Genomic DNA, 21,322 nt, shown 5'->3' with positions numbered 1-21,322 from the left:
CTGGTCTTCCCAGACAAAGAGAGGAAGCAAAAAACGCTTGACCTCTAGCAGAGATGAGGAAGAGAAAGGGAAGAAGAGAGGGAGGGTTTATCCTGGAGGGGTGGAGTGGAGGAGTGAAGGCATGCATAGGGACTGGTGGAGAGAGAGAGAGATAATTAATTATTCTGCCTGTGGAATGGGACAGACATCTGCACTAGGATAGAGAGAGCGAGAGAGAGACAGAGACAGACAGAGAGTGAGAGGGGGGTGGGGGGATGGAGAGAGGAGAAAGATGGAAAGAGGGGGGAGATGGAGAGAAGGGAATGGAAGGGGAGAGAGATGGAGAGAGAGAGAAGGATGGAAGGAGGGTGGGATGAAGGGAGAGAGAGAGAGAGAGAGAGAGAGAGAGAGAGAGAGAGAGAGAGAGAGAGAGAGAGAGAGAGAGAGAGAGAGAGAGAGAGAGAGAGAGAGAGAGAGCGAGAGAGAGAGAGAGAGAGAGAGAGAGAGAGAGAGAGAGAGAGGGGGTGGGGGGATGGAGAGAGAGAGAATGATGGAAGGAGGGTGTGATGAAGGGGGAGAGAGAGAGAGAGAGGGAAAGAGAAGGAGAGAAAGATGAGGGAGGGAGAGAAAGAGATGGGGTGTGTCTATGCTCATGTATGCCTGAGAGACAACATGGAAGTATGTGAGAAACAAATACTAAAGTGATTAAAACACTAGATATGCATGTGTACAACAGAAAGGTAAAGGTATTCAAGGTATCAAGGGAAGCATTAGAGCGGTACAGGCCACCACTTGCTCAGGTCAAGGTAAAAAGCTCCCCCCTCCTCCTCCTCCCTCCCCCCGTCTCTGCCTCACAGGCAAATCCCCCCTAACTCCAAAATCCTGCCTATGCTTGCAAAAAGGACATGCGGTCAAAGAACAACTCTCCCCCAGGACAGCATGGTTCTATAGTACTTCATTAAAGAGAGTTTGAGTAGCGGAGCGCAGCACATCTACAGCTAGATACGTCCCAAACGGCACCCCATTCCCTATATAGGGCCCATAGGGGTCTGGTCAAAAGTAGGTCACTATGTAGGGCATGGGTAGCCAACCCTGTTCCTGGAGTGCCGCAGCTACTGCAGGATTTTGTTCCAACTAGGCATCACACCTGACCAACTGAGCTAATTGATCAGTTCAGTGATTGCCTAAATTCAACACAGCTGGTCTTCCAGGTCGGTTCAATCCAACACATGAACTGCCTGCGGCCCTCCAGGACCAGGGTTGCCTTCCCCTGATGTAGGGAGTAGGGTGCCATTTGGGACGCAGCTCTAGAGTACATGCTGTCTGGAGGCGGGAGATGCGCGGCTGCCTCGGATTTCACCTAACGCAATCGAGAGACTGACCTGCAGATCGCTGGAGACACACACACACACACACACACAGGCATACGTATACGCACACACAGGCGCGCACACACACACACACGGCGCACACAGCGCACACACACACACAGGAGCACACACACACACAGGCGCACACACACACACACACACAGGCGCACACACACACACAGGCGCACACACACACACAGGAGCACACACACACACAGGCGCACACACACACACACACACACACTGGAGCAAAGACTACCATCGGCCTGTTATAAAATAATCACCATCAACTGCTCACCAAACTCAGCTACTGAAGAAATAAAGATGTACATGTACAGACAGACACAGACATAACAACATAGTTAAGCAATAAGGCACGAGGAGGTGTGGTATGTGTATTTATTATGGATCCCCATTAGCTGCTGCCAAGGCAGCTGCTACTCTTCCTAGGGCCAATATACAGTGGGGAAAAAAAGTATTTAGTCAGCCACCAATTGTGCAAGTTCTCCCACTTAAAAATATGAGAGAGGCCTGTAATTTTCATCATAGGTACACGTCAACTATGACAGAGAAAATGAGGAAAAAAATCCAGAAAATCACATTGTAGGATTTTTAATGAATTTATTTGCAAATTATGGTGGAAAATAAGTATTTGGTCAATAACAAAAGTTTCTCAATACTTTGTTATATACCCTTTGTTGGCAATGACACAGGTCAAACGTTTTCTGTAAGTCTTCACAAGGTTTTCACACACTGTTGCTGGTATTTTGGCCCATTCCTCCATGCAGATCTCCTCTAGAGCAGTGATGTTTTGGGGCTGTCGCTGGGCAATACGGACTTTCAACTCCCTCCAAAGATTTTCTATGGGGTTGAGATCTGGAGACTGGCTAGGCCACTCCAGGACCTTGAAATGCTTCTTACGAAGCCACTCCTTCGTTGCCCGGGCGGTGTGTTTGTGATCATTGTCATGCTGAAAGACCCAGCCACGTTTCATCTTCAATGCCCTTGCTGATAGAAGGAGGTTTTCACTCAAAATCTCATGATACATGGCCCCATTCATTCTTTCCTTTACACGGATCAGTCGTCCTGGTCCCTTTGCAGAAAAACAGCCCCAAAGCATGATGTTTCCACCCCCATGCTTCACAGTAGGTATGGTGTACTTTGGATGCAACTCAGCATTCTTTGTCCTCCAAACACGACGAGTTGAGTTTTTACCAAAAAGTTCTATTTTGGTTTCATCTGACATTCTCCCAATCCTCTTCTGGATCATCCAAATGCACTCTAGCAAACTTCAGACGGGCCTGGACATGTACTGGCTTAAGCAGGGGGACACGTCTGGTACTGCAGGATTTGAGTCCCTGGCAGCGTAGTGTGTTACTGATGGTAGGCTTTGTTACTTTGGTCCCAGCTCTCTGCAGGTCATTCACTAGGTCCCCCCGTGTGGTTCTGGGATTTTTGCTCACCGTTCTTGTGATCAATTTGACCCCACAGGGTGAGAACTTGCGTGGAGCCCCAGATCAAGGGAGATTATCAGTGGTCTTGTATGTCTTCCATTTCCTAATAATTGCTCCCACAGTTGATTTCTTCAAACCAAGCTGCTTACCTATTGCAGATACAGTCTTCCCAGCCTGGTGCAGGTCTACAATTTTGTTTTTGGTGTCCTTTGACAGCTCTTTGGTCATGGCCATAGTGGAGTTTGGAGTGTGACTGTTTGAGGTTGTGGACAGGTGTCTTTTATACTGATAACAAGTTCAAACAGGTGCCATTAATACAGGTAACGAGTGGAGGACAGAGGAGCCTCTTAAAGAAGAAGTTACAGGTCTGTGAGAGCCAGAAATCTTGCTTGTTTGTAGGTGACCAAATACTTATTTTCCACCATAATTTGCAAATAAATTCATTAAAAATCCTACAATGTGATTTTCTGGATTTTTTTTTCTCATTTTGTCTGTCATAGTTGACGTGTACCTATGATGAAAATTACAGGCCTCTCTCATCTTTTTAAGTGGGAGAACTTGCACAATTGGTGGCTGACTAAATACTTTTTTCCCCCACTGTACCACGGCTAAGTTCTTAAGCACAACGCAACGCGGAGTGCCTGGATACAGCCGTTAGCCGTGGTATATTGGCTATATACCACAAACCCCCGAAGTGCCTTATTGCTGTTATAAACTGGTTACCAACTTAATTAGAACAGTAAAAAATATTTTTATAAGGTCTGATATAACCACGGCTTTCAGCCAATCAGCATTCAAGGCCACCACCCAGTTTATATAAAAAAATAAACACTCACTCACACAAAGAGATTAATGAAACATGAAAACACAAATGTACAGACAGACATGACAGGACAGACAGGACAGACATGATAGACAGGACAGACAGGACAGACATGATAGACATGACAGACAGGACAGACAGGACAGCCATGACAGACAGGACAGACATGAAGATATGCCCACAGATCAAATTTTTTGAAAACACACACACAGCTGTTTTCAGCAGAAAGCGGCCATCATGTTGGTAGGTGCCCTCAGTGTGTGTGTGTGTTGTGTGTGTGTAGTGTGTGTGTAGTGTGTGTGTGTCAACTCAGGTAAATATTGTCTGAGAGGATTAGGTGTCCAGAGCGGCGCCCAGATGGGCGATAAGACCATCGCTCCTGCCACCCTCATGGCCAATCACCATAAGTGTACACACACACACACACACACACACACACACACACACACACAGGATGACCGCTGTCCCTCTGTCATATCAAACACACATACCCCACACACACCATGCACACACGATTGTTGAATCAAATTAAGATTAAATTAAGATTCAGCAGCGTCTTGACAGAGGCAGTGTATTTATCATGCTAATCTTCTCCCTGCCTTCTCCCTGTCTCTGTGTGTCTCTCTGTGTGTTTGCTTTAGAGATGCAGCCCAGTCAAAGACATTGGGAGGTGATTATAGGAAATGTCCATCTTAGACTGATTGCTCTGTGTCGATCTACCTCCTGCATACGACGCTGGGCATTATCGTAGCATTGTTCTCTGGGGGACCGATGTTGGTTCTGTAAACAACTTGGTTGGTTGATAGAATAGCAGTAGGCTATAATGTAGTTAGTATAGCAGAGTACTGTACCAACTGTTTGGGGTAGTTTACAGATCACACATTGACACCGCTTACACCTGTGCCCTGTTAGTATGTCTAACAGTTATGGGTCTTACTATGATTTCATTCAGAATACATTTCTGTTGGCACTAATATCACTCCATAGTGCTCTGCTTTGGTATGGGAGTGAACCCCCAATACTACAACCCTGCCCTCTACTTTTAAACAACACTCCAACTGAATCACACAGGAAGGAGAATGACACTGCAGTCCAACACTTCCTGCCTGAAACAGCCCTATCAGAGAATGGGAATTGAGGACCACAATGGAAATAAGCCTGGTGTTAAATGTATGTAATGTTGATTGTTGATGTTGACTGTTAATTATCCAATAAATTAAATCAATCAATCAAATGATGTGGTGTCATGTAAATGCATTATGCATCATAATGCTTTTGGTAGAAACCTCAATGACTAAACTCTATCTAGGACTCTGGTCCTATCTGTCTCAAGGTCGTTCATTCGTTCCACTACCATGGAGGAACATGGGTGCTACAGGGCTGCACCACACTCCAGAGGACAGCCGCCCCGACTGAAAGCCTCCTTAATCTAGCACGGCCATTACACCGCAAAGAGAGTGAGAAGAAAACGTGTACGAGTCGAGGAAGACAAGAGAGAGAAAATGACTTGTTCATACCTGACTACCTCTGTAATATGAAATCCAATTTAGGGAGGAGTGGGGAAACAGAGAGATAAGAAGAAGGGAGGCTTTTTTTCTCTCCCTGCGCCGTACCGCGCCGAGCCCCATCAGCCTAGGCAAACACTAAATAATGAACAATACTGTGGCTGTCCCACCATGATAAAACACACTCCATTAATGCCACTCGGCAGAATTAATGATAATTATGCCACGTTCAACGCCTGTTCTCTTATTTAATTCTTATCTGAGCTGCCGAGGAGGAAGGAACAGCGCTCTGACTGTCTCCTCTTTCTCCCCCCAAATAACAATAGAAAGAAAATCCCTCATTTAAGTCGTTCAGAAAGGGGAAGTTCACAGAGGAAATGGGAACTTTTATAGGTGTAAAATGAAAGAGGTGACATGGGAAGCAATAGGGGAAGAACTCAGTCACTTTCACGCTCTGGAACAGGTGATCGCAACACTTGGCTTAAGATGGGCTGTGACCTTTCTCTCTGTGTGTTTGTGTGTGTGTGTGTTCTGAGCCCTTCTGAGTGTGGTCTGAGCCTCACCATCAAGGTTTTGATGACATATTGAAGGACGGCACAACCGTATAATTAAAATGAGATTCTATGTGTATGGGCACAACACCATAAGACTTGTATTACAAGATCAGAAACATACTCAGCCTGCTAATGACAATGGAACACACAGCCATGGTATGATCAGTGATAAATGAGGTCTCTGTAATGACAGTGAGTAAAAGGCTTTTGACAGGGATAGAGTTTTGAAACAAACCACACACACACACACACACACACACTTCCAGGGCTAATGAGAGTGTGTATAAAGTGGTGTTTGTGTCAGGAGGCCCTCCTACCTGGGTCTAATTAGACTGTGGTAATTCACTCAGGCAAACTCTTAATGACAGAGAGGAAAACCACTGCTGTGTGTGTGTGTGTGTGACTGAGAGAATAAATAACTTCAGCTACTAGGGAGCGAAATAAAATCATGACTCTTAAGGTGTCAGACTACAGCGTGTACATACACATGCCGTTGGGAGTGGATGTGTATACTAGTGGCAGTATGTGCAGTCATGCTAGACAGTCCATGTTAGCAATATGGAACCCCCGCTTGTGTTGCATACTGTTCATTCATTGGCTGTGTAGGACAGGTGTTGAACAAGCAGCCCTTCAATCTACACACACACCTCACCCCTGCACCCCTCCCCACGCACACCCCGCTAACCCTGCATGTGTAGAAGCCATAAGGTGTGTGTGTATGTATGCGTGTCTGCCTATGTGTGTGTACTCACTGGCAGCGTGGGGCAGGTTGATGAAGAAGCCTTTGAGTCTGGAGGCCAGCCACTCCATGCTCTCCTGCAGGTTGGCCAGAGCCTTCAGGTCGCTCACGTCACGCAGGATCTCGTTCTGCGGGATCAGCTTGTCACCTAGGTTACCCGTTAGCACCTCAGACTCCTTGGCAAACGCCGCCCTGGAGGGAGGGGATGGGAGAGGGAGAGGGAGAGGAGGGGAGTGAAAGAAGGTCTATTAGACTAAATCAATCAATGTGACAAGTTCTAGACAGGTTCTAAAATGTAATGAGAGTAGTTTGAACTAACCGCCTGATATTCAAACAAGGGTTAGCCTGGTTCCAGATCTGTTTGAACTAACTGCCTGATATTCAAACAAGGGTTAGCCTGGTACAAGATCTGTTTGAACTAACTGCCTGATATTCAAACTAGGGTTAGCCTGGTCCCAGATCTGCTTGAACTAACTGCCTGATATTCAAACAAGGGTTAGCCTGGCCCCAGATCTGTTTGAACTAACTGCCTGATATTCAAACAAGGGTTAGCCTGGTACAAGATCTGTTTGAACTAACTGCCTGATATTCAAACAAGGGTTAGGCTGGTCCCATATCTGCTTGAGCTAACTGCCTGATATTCAAACAAGGGTTAGCCTGGTCCCAGATCTGCTTGAACTAACTGCCTGATATTCAAACAAGGGTTAGCCTGGTACAAGATCTGCTTGAACTAACTGCCTGATATTCAAACAAGGGTTAGCCTGGTCCCAGATCTGCTTGAACTAACTGCCTGATATTCAAACCATGGTTAGCCTGGTCCCAGATCTGCTTGAACTAACTGCCTGATATTCAAACAAGGGCCAGATCTGTTTGAACTAACTGCCTGATATTCAAACAAGGGTTAGCCTGGTCCAAGATCTGCTTGAACTAACTGCCTGATATTCAAACCATGGTTAGCCTGGTCCCAGATCTGCTTGAACTAACTGCCTGATATTCAAACAAGGGCCAGATCTGTTTGAACTAACTGCCTGATATTCAAACAAGGGTTAGCCTGGTACAAGATCTGTTTGAACTAACTGCTTGATATTCAAACAAGGGTTAGGCTGGTCCCAGATCTGCTTGAACTAACTGCCTGATATTCAAACAAGGGTTAGCCTGGTCCCAGATCTGTTTGTACTAACTGCCTGATATTCAAACAAGGGTTAGCCTGGTACAAGATCTGTTTGAACTAACTGCCTGATATTCAAACAAGGGTTAGCCTGGTCCCAGATCTGTTTGAACTAACTGCCTGATATTCAAACAAGGGTTAGCCTTTTACAAGATCTGTTTGAACTAACTGCCTGATATTCAAACAAGGGTTAGCCTGGTCCCAGATCTGTTTGTCCCATCTTGCCAAATCCTTTGGTCATTGTTTGGCGTATTAATGACAATAGGAGATCGGAAGATCTGAGACCAGGTTAGAGAGATAAGGGTTTTTCTTCTGGATATAGGTAATGCATTAACCCTTTAAGAGCAGGGGCTTAAAAGCTGCGAACAGCTCCAGATAAGGATTCCCCAGAACGAAGTAGAGGACTGCAGTGGAAGGCAGGAGGACAGTGAAAAGGAGAAGGACATTTATTGGGGGGTGAGGAGGATTAGGGGGGACTATAATAACCATCCCACGGTCCCCTGCACAGAGGATGGCTGGCACAGTGTGGAGCTGGACCCTGGACAGACAGACCAGTCACATCAACTCCAGCATGCATCTCAATGAGGCCTTGGGCTTCCAGTAATGACCTACACTTTTATTTAGGACTGACTGACAGACTTAGTTCAGTCACCACAGGCCCAATGACTAGCTAGTAACTGGAGTAGGAGCAAGAACTACAGGGAAGGGGAGAGAGAGAGAAGACTGAACTGTGTGTGTGTGTGTGTGTGTGTGTGTGTGTGTGTGTGTGTGTGTGTGTGTGTGTGTGTGTGTGTGTGTGTGTGTGTGTGTGTGTGTGTGTGTGAGAGAGAGTGAGAAAGAGAGAGAGCTCTATTTTAAGGCAATGTGACGTTTCAGACTCTACACATGCTGGCAGACACTTGACAAGAACACAGCCTTGAGGAGAAGACATCAAATTGTTGCTGCCACAAAGAATATCCTCATATTTTGTGTGACTAGCGACTAGCAGCCTTGGTGAATTCACTTCAATATCAAAACTCGAAAGAGAGAGAGAGAGAGAGAGAGAGAGAGAGAGAGAGAGAGAGAGAGAGAGAGAGAGAGAGAGAGAGAGAGAGAGAGAGAGAGAGAGAGAGAGAGAGAGAGAGAGAGAGAGGGGGAAGAACTGAATGACTTGTTCCAAACAAGCACCTTATTACTGGAGCTTTATCAAAAGGAGAGCTGGGTTACCAGACGTGGAGCCTCTAATCCCTCCAAAGAATGTTGAAAATGTATGTGGCTGTGACTCAAATTAAAAAAGCCTAAAAGCTTATCCTTGCATTTAAATCCAATGCGCTGGACAGATAGGTTTTTAACTGCCAAATGCATCCTTATGGAGCAATCACTACTTATTTTACATCGCTGTCTCGTTCAATCACAACATGCTTGATGAAGGGGTGGAGGGGGAGGGTGAGGATACTTTTCTGTGTGTGTGTGTGTGTGTGTGTGTGTGTGTATGTGTGTGTGTGTGTATGTGTGTGTGTGTCACCTGGTGAAGTCCTCTTCGTCCTCTCTCTTCTGTCGGAGCTGTCTGGGCTGGGCCATGTTAGCCCAGTTGGGCAGAGACTGGAGCAGTCGGCTTATGTCCTCGTCCTTAGACCACGATGCACTGATGGTCAGCTTCTCCTCACACTGGACTATGCCCCTGGGACAGAGGGCAGAGAGAGATCATCAACTGTATAGTACAGATGGCATAGCATGAGGTTGGATGGAGACAGATTGCCTGCATGTGGGAGGATAACTGTTTAGCTCAGCACTTTGGATCAGTGCTTGAGTTCCAGATAACCCCTCCATAAACACACAGCAGCTAACTGAGGCACAGTGTTTCCACACCCACAGCAGGGAGTAACACCTGGTCAGGTGAGAGGTAGAGGTAGCGGGGTAGAGGCTGGAAGGGTAGAGGAGAGGTAGAGGGGTAGAGGATGGAAGGGTAGCGGAGAGGTAGAGGGGTAGAGGATGGAGGAGTAGAGGAGAGGTAGAGGGGTAGAGGATGGAGGAGTAGAGGAGAGGTAGAGGGGTAGAGGATGGAGGAGTAGAGGAGAGGTAGAGGGGTAGAGGATGGAGGAGTAGAGGAGAGGTAGAGGGGTAGAGGATGGAAGGGTAGAGGAGAGGTAGAGGGGTAGAGGATGGAGGAGTAGAGGATGGATGGGTAGAGGAGGGTTAGAGGGGTAGAGGATGGAGGGGTAGAGGAGGGTTAGGGGTAGAGGATGGAGGGGTAGAGGAGGGTTAGAGGGGTAGAGGATGGAGGGGTAGAGGAGGGTTAGGGGGTAGAGGATGGAGGGGTAGAGGATGGAGGGGTAGAGGAGGGTTAGAGGGGTAGAGGATGGAGGGGTAGAGGAGAGGTAGAGGGGTAGAGGATGGAGGGGTAGAGGAGGGTTAGAGGGGTAGAGGATGGAGGGGTAGAGGAGGGTTAAAGGGGCAGAGAGCTGGGTTCTTATTTGCACAAGGTTAAAGGTCAGCCTAAATCTCTCTGGGGTTCAGCCCGATGAAGACAAGCACAACACAGGTGTGTGTGTATGTCAGAGAGAGAGAGCACTGCTGACACCCAATATACCCTCAACCACAATAAACTGAGTGAAATGACAGTTTCAGTTTCTATACCTTCTAGCAAGGAAGAGAGGACCCACTTTCCTCATGCTTGCACTGGGCCTGAGACAGTCTAACTCTTACCTGTATGAGGTGTTGCAGATCTCCTTGTACTCCTTCAGCTTGTCACAGACCAGTCTAACTCTTACCTGTACGCGGTATTGCAGATCTCCTTGTACTCCTTCAGCTTGTCACAGACCATCTCCAGGAACTGGTTGGAGTAGGCACTCAGGTCCTGCATCAGAGTCATCAGGTCCTGGATGGACTTCTCCACTACCACTGTGCTCTGGAGAGGACACAGAGAAATACAGGGTTAATACATTCATAATTATACATGAAATGTTTCATTTCAGGCAGAAATAATAAATCTCCTTACATGGAGAGAGGGAGAGAATATGTTTCAGCTGTTAATAGTTATAGACACTCGTTTTTTCTTTGTTCTGATTATAAAAAATGAAATATCAAATAAAAAAAGAAATATGAAACATGTTGTGGTTTGACAATGTGACAAAGTGTTGAATAAAAAAAGTCCTAACCTCAACCAACATAACATTTTTCATTTCAACCACAAAACTGTCACTGTCACGGACGCCTCAGCTCTGAGCCCAGTGATACTTGTAATTCAGCCACTCCCTTGTCCTCACTTACCCAGGAAACATATCACTGAGTCCCAAATGACACCCTATTCCCTATATAGTACGCTACTTTTGACCAGGGCCCAGGGCTCTGGACAAAAGTAGTGCACTGTATAGGGGATAGGGTGCAATTTGGGACGTAGTTCTCTCTTTACAGCCACTAGAAGGGGAGCAGAAAATGATATGGCTCCTGAAGTAGTATAACACCAGTGTTGAGGAGAGGGGACTGTCAGGTCTCTCCTGTCCGATGTGCAAAGCCGTCAGCAGGCAACAAATCTAATACAATGACTTTATATTCTCCTGTCAGGGAGTGGATGCTGTTGGGAGCTTGTCATTGTCAACGATATACCGCCGTGTCAGAGGAGTGGCAGGAGGTGTGTGTGTGAGTGAGAGAGATCAGGTGAGTGTGTGTGTGTGTACTTATGCCTGCACGAACGACAAGAGCCCCAAGCGAGCTCTGTCAAAACTACAGTCATTACAGGTTAGCCAGAGTAGCGTTACAAATAGCAGGACGGAAGCAGACACTTCAATACACACACCAAACTTGACACCACTGCCACAGACCTACACTACATGACCAAAAGCATTTGGACATCTGCTCGTCGAACATCTCGTTCCAAAATCATGGCCATTAATATGGAGTTGGTCCCCCCTTTGCTGCTATAACAGCCTCCACTCTTCTGGGAAGGCTTTCCACTAGATGTTGGAACATTGCTGCGGGGACTTGCTTCCATTCAGCCACAAGAGCATTAGTGAGGTCAGGCACTGATGTTGGGCGATTAGGCCTGGCTCGCAGTCGGCGTTGCAATTCATCGCAAACGCCATGGGGCGGCGCACAATTGGCCCAGCGTTGTCCAGGATGTAGCTCAGTTGGTAGAGCATGGCGTTTGCAACGCCAGGGTTGTGGGTTCGATTCCCACGGGACTATAACATTTTTTTAAAAATAATGTATGCACTCACTAACTGTAAGTCGCTCTGGATAAGAGCGTCTGCTAAATGACAAAAAAAATAAAATAATATATATATATATATATATATATATATATATATATACACACCTGACCAGCAGTAGGGGGCAGAAGGGGCAGTGGAGTGGTTTCTCTTACTAAGACAAACTTGTCCAAATGAAAACCTTTGCCTGCTTTTTAAAGCTATTTCTACTTTTTATTTGCTTGATCTCCAAGGGGAGGCTATTTCATAGACAAAAGCCTGTATAGAGAAACGTGCTTCTCGCAGTACTGTTTGCTCTAGGGATTTTACAAGACATAACACCTGCTCTGGTATTGTAACTGTGTTGGTTATAGACCATATCAACGTGTTTTTTCATATAACCTGGAGCACAATCATTTAAGATGTCAAACATATGATTAAGTTTAAGTTGGTCCACTCTGGAGTCCAAAGGCAACAAGCCCACCTCCCGGAACTCCTGTACCCCTATGTGGGTCCTAGGGGGACATTCAGAACTCCTGTACCCCTATGTGGGTCCTAGGGGGACATTCAGCATTTACCTGATAACATTATGTTGCATGAAACAAATTCTCTTTTTCAGCTTTTCGGTTAACCCACTATACCAAGCAGAGCATGCATAATCAAAATTAAACTGAATCAAGGTTGAGACAAGCAGTTTCTTAACTTTGATGTTTAAATATCTAGTGTTACGTTATAAACATTTCAGTTTGTTCGCCATTTTAGAAATAATTTTTGCAGCAATCAGGTCTCCAGAAAGGGATTGATCTATGGACACACCAAGATAAGTTACACTTGTTTTAGATTAAATCTCCTTGCCTGCACAGTTTACCTTTATCTTGTCAGCCCTAAGCAATCTACGTTTTGTTCCAAAGAAAATCCATTCAGCTTTTCCCAAATGTAGCGACAATTTGTTGTCAGTCAACCAATCTCTAACAAAATGCAATTCCTTACTCAGGGTCTCCTCTATGTAAACTGTATCCTTCCCTGATACCAGTAGGGCTGAGTCATCAGCATAAAGCAGGAGTTTGCACTTTACTGTATCTGGCATATCATTAACATATATGAGAAATAAGAGAGGCCCTAAAATTGATCCCTGCGGTACTCCACAGGATATTTATTTGGCCTCTAACAGAACATCACCAACATTACATACTTGTGTTCTGTTGGTCAGATAAGACCTAAACCAACTCTGTGTTACATCATTTAGACCCATGCATTTCAGTTTCATCAGGAGAATATCATGGTCCACAGTGTCAAAAGCTTTCTGCAAGTCTAACATGACCATATCTGTATAGTTCCCCTTCTCACTTTCCTGCTTGATATGGTCAAAAAGGTGGATAAGGCAGGTATTAGTGGAATGAGCTGTTCTAAAGCCAGATTGGAGTTCATAAAGAAGTTTGTGCTCGAGAAGGTATCCCTCAAGTTGATTAAAAGCTAATCTCTCAACAACTTTGGATAAGGTGCTGAGGATCGACACAGGCCTGTAGTTTCCTACATTTGTTTTACTACTCTTCTTGTGGAGTGGAACCACCCGGGCTGTTTAGAGATCATTGGGAAATGTACCACTACTAATAGAAAGGTTTACAATATGCGTTATCATTTTAGCAGTGACACAACCACTATCCTTTATGAATCTTGAAGGAAGGTTATCCAGCCCAGTTGCTTTGTTTGTGCTCATTAAGCATAGTAGATTGGAAACTTTGTCCTCTGTTACCATGCACAGCTCAAACAAATCTTTTGTGATATCTTTGCTATGGTAAAAGTTCTTAATGAAAGACTGGCCATAGTGTCCAGAGCAGGTCGGTCATTTCTTAACCAGAGATGAGGCTATATATATACAAAGGTATGTGGACACCCCTTCAAATTAATGGATTCTGCTATTTTTAGCCACAACCGTTGCTGACAGGTGTATAATTAGTGTATGGGTGGTCCCGGGGATCGAACCCACTACCTTGGCGTTACAAGCGCCTTGCTCTACCAGCTGAGCTACAGAGGACCACATCTTAGGCTTGTGTGCGGCTGCTCGGCAATGGAAACCAATTTCATGAAGCTCCCGACGAACAGTTATTGTGCTGACGTTGCTTCCAGAGGCAGTTTGGAACTCGGTAGTGTTGCAAAAGAGGACAGACAATTTTTACGCACTACACGCTTCAGCACTCGGTGGTCCACTTCGCGGCTGAGCCGTTGTTGCTCCTAGACGTTTCCACTTCACAATAACAGCACTTACAGTTGGAGGGGCAGCTCTAGTAGGGCAGAAATGTGACTAACTGACTTGTTGGAAAAGTGGCATCCTATGAGGGTGCCACGCTGAAAGTCACTGAGCTCTTCAGTAAGGCCATTCTACTGACAATGTTTGTCTATGGAGATTGCATGGCTGTGTGCTAGATTTTATACACCTGTCAGCAACGGTTGTGGCTAAAAATAGCAGAATCCACTAATTTGAAGGGGTGTCCACAATTCTTTTGTATATAATGTTGTCATAGAATTGACATAATCCACGTCATAAAGCGCCATAAGAGCTGACTTCCCACACTGTCACCACTGTCTTTTAAATGAAACCTGACATATTCAGCTGACCCCTCTCCCTGTGCTCTTTACAGGTCTGTCCATTCTTGGAACTGGATAAGAAGTGGTCAAATTAAATTAAAACAAGCAAGGATCAACTATCTTCTTTCTTCTTATTTTAATTATTTACTTATTTCTCCTCTCTCACTATTTTCTATAATATCTAGTCATTTCTTCTGGTATTTTATCAATAAAAATGAATTTCTTAGCATCAAAGGATTGTGTGTGAGTTGTTTTTGTGGGTCAAACCAAGACAAAGTGTGTTTGATTCAAATAAAGACATATACTAGTGCACACAGTGGAGTGGTCCATTGAAACTCACTAACATTAGCCACGGCAGTGCTAACCGCTAGTCTAGAAGCAGCAGCAGCAGTAGTGGTTAGCAGTGGCAGCTAGCCGTACCAACTCTTACACTGTTGAAGATGCCCTGCTGGCAACAGTAGCAGGGTGTAGTCAGCAGGGAGGCAGCAGTGGCCTGAACAGGGTAGTTACTGATTAAAGGGACTCCTGGCTGGCCCCCTGGTCCCTCTCCCTGCTGGGGGGTAATGATCTGTAGTGCTGCCCATACCCAGAGCTCCACAAGGCTGGTCCCTGTCATGAAACTCCGCCAGGGGACCCCCCCCCAGTCCCATTGCCCACGGCCCCGTGCCAGCATGACGGAGGAGAGCAGGGACCCCTTCACACAGTAGGGGAGGGCTGGCACTTCTAGACACAAGCAGACATACAGGCACACGCACAGTTGAACACACACAGATACACACACACAAACAAAAACAGAGACACACACACACACCAGAAACCCCAGTGAGTGTGTGATGGAGCCAGGAAGAGGACTTTCTATATTTGTCATCACAGAGACGATGGAAGGAGTTGCTGTGAGAGCCAAGGAGATGATAACCATCCTGCTATTGGGCAAGAACTAAAGCCAACTCCAATGAATCAGTCATACAATTGTTAGCTTTCACTTTAAAATCACCTTCAGCTGCTAAAAAACCTACAAGAAAGATGAACACTAGACAGAAATCTTTCCCTTTAGGCCTCTCTCTCTCTTTCTCCCTCTCTTTCTCTCTCCCTCTCTGTTTCTCTTTCTTTCACTCTTTCCTTGGTGTTTGAACACTAAGTCCAGTATTCTCTCTCCTCCTACTAAGAGTTAGTGAGGCTGGATATCAGCAGGTCAGGAACGGGGACGGTAAACAATGGATCCCAGATCCATTAATCCTGGAACAAATGCTCTGGCTCTGCTTGCCTTGTCTGACTCTGCTCATTTAACATAACCATTCGTCGTTGCAGCAGAAATCATTACAAAGTCATCAAGGGCCGCAGATTGAGAGAAGGAGAGAGAGAGAGAGAGAGAAAGAGAGAGAGAGAGAGAGAGAGAGAGAGAGAGAGAGAGAGAGAGGGACGAAGAGAGAGAGCAAGAGAGAAAGGGAAAGAGAGAGATCATTCACAGGGGTCTTGACAAACAGTGGGACCTCTCCATCTTATTTAACTGTCACACGTGGAGGAGACGAAATGCATTCTGGGGGCTGGCAAAACTTCTCCCACGAGACAACTTTATTGACAACTCACTCTCTTTCCACAAACACTCTAGCTTTAAGCAGTCACACTCCACTCTCTCCATCATTCCTCTACCAAATGCATTAAAACCAAAGCACACACACATACACACTGAAACATGGCTGGCTTGCACTTCTTTCTCTTCTATTTTGTGTCGGGGCCTAGCTGAAAGCAAATTGAATTGAGGCCGGCGATACACAAAATGGGTCTAGAAATTCAGTGATTTACCAGTGTAAATTCCTTCAGAGAGAGTGAAAGGCACAATCTCTGAGAGCTAATGATGAAAACAGGGCACAGTGAGCACTCAGACTATTGTCTCATTGGCTACAGCCGCCGTTAATGCAGTGGCATCACCATAGAAACGCCTGAGCTGGTGATAATAGCAGTTATTAGAGTTCTAAACACTCCTGAATGGAGGCGAGAGCAGGGGCGGGATGTGTCCTTGATGACTTTGAGCCTCTAGTGTGATAATAGTACAGTAGTAATCTTCATTTAAAGAGACTGATCTTAGGGAGAGTTTTTCTCATTACTCTCACTGACTGTGATGATAGAGGACATATTTAGCATTTTTGGACCTTGAGTGCATCAGGGTGTCCTGAGTGAAATAGTCAAAATAACTTAAAAGCTGCCATGATGCCACTGGGCAAAAACTTGTTGAATCAACGTCGTTTCTAAGTAATTTAAATCCAAAACATCTATGTGATGACGTTGAATCAAAGTGGAAAACGGATAAGATTTGCAAAAAAAGTCACCCAACTTTTAACCTAAATCCAATACCATGGTGACATTTTTGGTTGATTTCACATTGAATTCACGTTAGTTGACAACTCAACCAAATGTAAATCAAAACTAGACGTTAAACTGACATCTGTGCCCAGTGGATGTTGTCTATTGAATGGTTCACAACTAGGCCTTGCCATATTGCTGAAACTGTGGAATTGAGGTGAATTAAATGTTAATACAGACAGTCAGTCAAATAAAATGGTATTAATGTACAGACTGAATGGCCATGGAAACTATCCCTACTCTTCTACCCCTGTACTGCTGTCCTGCCTCTGTTACAAAAAGATCCACACACAAGGTCTTGTAGAGGGGTCTGAAGAGGGCTGTCAAGGGGCTTTGTCGTGCCCCTGAAACAGGTCGGAGGGTTTCCCCATTAATCGAGGGGCGGCCCCTACGGATCGAGAGGGCCAGAGCATTTAACCCTGTGCGTTCCGCCATGTCACTCTCATCACTGACCCAAAACCGCTGACTCCTGTGTCGGCCGTGACTCGTGTCACCCCACATTCAAGTCTGCAGGCCAGGGTTCTACAAACACAAATAACATGCTCACACACACACACACACACACTGAAGTAGCAGAAGCATGTGGGCCGTCCGGCGTGTGCAGAGGGAGTCTCAGAGGCGTGAGTCCATGCTGACGTTGATGAATGATCTGCCAGACACTGTCCTACTCATGTGTGACTCCCCTTTACCCCAGTGAAGGGAGGGCTGTGTGTTGGTGTGTGTTTGGCCCTGTGTAGCTCAGTTGGTAGAGCATGGCACTTGCAACGCAAGGGTTGTGGGTTTGATTCCCACGGGGGGCCAGTATGAAAATGTATGCACTCACTAACTGTAAGTCGCTCTGGATAAGAGCGTCTGCTAAATGACTAAAATGTAATTATCTTTGTATATGTGTTTGTTCCAGTGTGTGTGTAAGGTTGTGAAAGAGTTGATTATCTTTCTATATGCGTTTGTTCCAGTGTGTGTGTAAGGTTGTGAAAGAGTTGATTATCTTTCTGTGTGTGTTTGTTCCAGTGTGTGTGTAAGGTTGTGAAAGAGTTGATTATCTTTGTGTGTGTGTTTGTTCCAGTGTGTGTGTAAGGTTGTGAAAGAGTTGATTATCTTTCTATATGTGTTTGTTCCAGTGTGTGTGTAAGGTTGTGAAAGAGTTGATTATCTTTCTATATGTGTTTGTTCCAGTGTGTGTGTAAGGTTGTGAAAGAGTTGATTATCTTTGTGTGTGTGTATGTTCCAGTGTGTGTGTATGAGTGGTGGTGTGCGTGCGTGTAGATTCACGCAGCAAATTGTCAATAACACATGCAGTAGTTCTACAAACAAACCTTGGCTGGACGGCATTAGGCATGTTAGACCCTGCTGCAATCTAAATGGAAATAAACACTTCACAGCCATCTCTTCTCTTCTCTTCTCTCTCTGATTGGAGTTCACTTCACTGGAACAATTCAGCATCTCTGTCCAAATGCCACCCTAACCCCTACATAGTGCACTCATTTTGACCAGAGCCCCATGAGCCCTGGTCAATAGTAGTGCACTATATTGGGAATAGGGTGCAATTTGAGACGCAGCAAGTCATATGACGATGAAATCCCACTAAAGAAGCTTCTTCTTTTGAGGCCTCTTCATAGAAGAGCGGAAAACACCTATCACAAGCTGTCACCTCCGATCACGTCAAATCAAAGGCCTCTCTGGCGAATTAAAGTGCAGATCATAGCCAATCAGCACCCACTGTTAGTGTTTACATCAGTGAAGGCATCCAACCAACTACTTCTCTAATGGAATGATGCACAAATTGAGAGCGGAATGTCATAGTTCCTCACAGAGAGATGCTTATTTACAATCACAGCTCTCTATAACTGGAAAAAGACCAGCATGTACTGTATTGTTATTCACATACAGTATTATGTATGATAAACTAATGAAAGGGTTTGGCTAATGTATCGATACTTTCAAGCCGACATTATGTTTATAGCATGTGCACAGTAGGGTTGAATATTTTCCCGGTATTTTACAAATCTTCCATCGCAAGAATAAATCCCTTTTCTCCCGGGTAACACCGGTATATCCCGCCAAAACCGGAAGTGTAATTCTAAAGCACATTTGATTAGAGCTTTGATTGTCAAGAAAATTCAAGCCTTATGCTACCGGAGCCTGATGAGCCATACGCAGGTGCATATTGCCCAAGAGACAAAGGCTAAAGTTAGAAGCTTATGCATAACCCATCATTCATTAGCTAAATACAGTATAAGGCTAATACTGCATTGAATGTATTACCTGGAAGGGGTAGGCTAGGACATTTTGGATGCAATTTGAATAGAATCAATGGAGAGAGAAAGAATGTGAGAGAGTGCTCGTGTGCACACTGATTTAAAGCAACAATATTCGAGTGATACGCTATTTTAAAACTCTACAGCTGCAATTTAAAAAACGGTATCTTAACAATAAAAAAATAAGGTGACCCCCGAAAGCCAGATGGAGATGTGTAAATTAGACGTGCATTCAGTCCTTATATTAATGTAGCATAGGCTATGCTGCAGCAAATGTAGGCCTACCTTTCATTAGAAACAAAGTGTCACAAGATGTCAGAGCAGATTGTGTTTTGCCAGTGGGGGTGAAAACCCTTAACATTATCATCACCATCATCACCATCATCATCCCCTTGGATGCTGTGAGTGCTTATATCACACTCACCTATGAACAGATGGCTCCCCAACACACACACAGACACACACACTGATTGAGTTATGAGTCTCCGCCCCTAACACTAATCCTGAGAATGTTGTGGTTTCCCCCAGACAGCGTTCCATGTCAAACCTTCTAATCATCCCTCTCTCTCTCTCCCTCCTTTCTCCTCGGGGGGTTACCACGGTGATGGTCGCATCATTACACTCCGGGGGAGGGGCGGAGGCGGAACCTGCCCACAACAAAGCATCACCCGTGGCAACCACTGGGTTGGGTGATCAGGTTATAGATGGAGATGTTCACTCAGTGGGGTTGTGTGTGTGTGTGTGTGTGTGTGTGTGTGTGTGTGTGTGTGTGTGTGTGTGTGTGTGTGTGTGAGAGTGCACTGTGTGAGTGTGTGTGTGTGTACTGTGTGAGTGTACTGTGTGTGTGTGTGTGTGTACTGTGTGAGTGTAGGTGTATACTGTGTGAGTGTGAGTGTGTGTACTGTGTGAGTGTGTGTGTACTGTGTGAGTGTGTGTGTGTGTAATGTGTGAGTGTGTGTGTGTACTGTGTGAGTGTACTGTGTGTGTGTGTGTGTACTGTGTGAGTGTGTGTGTGTGTGTGTGTGTACTGTGTGAGTGTACTGTGTGTGTGTGTGTGTGTACTGTGTGAGTGTAGGTGTATACTGTGTGAGTGTGAGTGTGTGTACTGTGTGAGTGTACTGTGTGAGTGTGTGTGTACTGTGTGAGTGTGTGTGTGTGTGTGTACTGTGTGAGTGTGTGTGTGTGTGTGTACTGTGTGAGTGTGTGTGTGTACTGTGTGAGTGTGTGTGTGTGTGTGTGTGTGTGTACTGTGTGAGTGTGTGTGTACTGTGTGAGTGTGTGTGTGTGTAATGTGTGAGTGTGTGTGTGTACTGTGTGAGTGTACTGTGTGTGTGTGTGTGTACTGTGTGAGTGTGTGTGTGTGTGTACTGTGTGAGTGTACTGTGTGTGTGTGTACTGTGTGAGTGTAGGTGTATACTGTGTGAGTGTGAGTGTGTGTACTGTGTGAGTGTACTGTGTGAGTGTGTGTGTACTGTGTGTGTGTGTGTGTACTGTGTGAGTGTGTGTGTGTGTGTGTGTACTGTGTGAGTGTGTGTGTGTACTGTGTGAGTGTGTGTGTGTGTGTGTACTGTGTGAGTGTGAGTGTGTGTGTGTGTGTGTGTGTGTGTGTGTGTGTGTGTGTGACTGTGTGAGTGTGTGTGTGTACTGTGTGAGTGTACTGTGTGAGTGTGTGTACTGTGTGAGTGTGTGTACTGTGTGAGTGTGTGTGTGTGTGTGTACTGTGTGAGTGTGTGTGTGCACTGTGTGAGTGTGAGTGTGTGTACTGTGTGAGTGTGAGTGTGTGTACTGTGTGAGTGTGTGTGTGTACTGTGTGAGTGTGAGTGTGTGTACTGTGTGAGTGTGTGTGTGTACTGTGTGAGTGTGTACTGTGTGAGTGTGTGTGTGTGTGTACTGTGTGAGTGTGAGTGTGTGTACTGTGTGAGTGTGTGTGTGTACTGTGTGAGTGTGTACTGTGTGAATCCCCAAAAAGGTTCCATATGGACCTAATGGAGCACAGAGAGGAACCCCCCCCATATTACCATGCTGCTGATGAAGATGTACACACGTCTCTCTCTCTCTCTCCCTCCTTTCTCCTCAGGGGGTTACCACGGTGATGGTGATGTCGCATCATTACACTCTGGAGGAGGGGCAGATGCGGAACCCGCCCACTCAAAGCATCACCCATGGCAACCACTGAGTTGGGTGATCAGGTTATAGATGGAAATGTGTGTGTGTGTGTGTGTGTGTGTGTGTGTGTGTGTACCCCCAAAAAGGTTCCATATGGACCTAATGGAGCACAGATGATGAAGATGTGTACACACACACACACACACACACACACTAAGCCACATATACGTCAATAAGAGAGCGATGAGATTCA

The 21,322-nt window shown here is 45.5% G+C and overlaps 1 protein-coding gene across 1 annotated transcript in view; it reads right to left on the bottom strand.

The window, feature by feature from the left end:
- Window positions 1-21,322, bottom strand: part of LOC121549993 (exocyst complex component 4) — a 171,041-nt gene that overhangs the window by 25,192 nt on the left and 124,527 nt on the right. The window contains exons 12-14 of the mRNA XM_041862039.2: window positions 10,343-10,479; window positions 9,097-9,252; window positions 6,438-6,616 (exon numbers count right to left, since the gene is read on the bottom strand). Of these exons, the coding sequence (XP_041717973.2) occupies window positions 6,438-6,616; window positions 9,097-9,252; window positions 10,343-10,479 (472 nt within the window). The remainder of the gene's footprint in view (window positions 1-6,437; window positions 6,617-9,096; window positions 9,253-10,342; window positions 10,480-21,322) is intronic.

The sequence above is a fragment of the Coregonus clupeaformis genome, chromosome 2, assembly GCF_020615455.1.
Source record: "Coregonus clupeaformis isolate EN_2021a chromosome 2, ASM2061545v1, whole genome shotgun sequence".
Lineage (NCBI taxonomy): Eukaryota > Metazoa > Chordata > Actinopteri > Salmoniformes > Salmonidae > Coregonus > Coregonus clupeaformis.
Note: the sequence above shows the minus strand (reverse complement) of the source record. Positions and strands in the feature narration are given on the sequence as shown.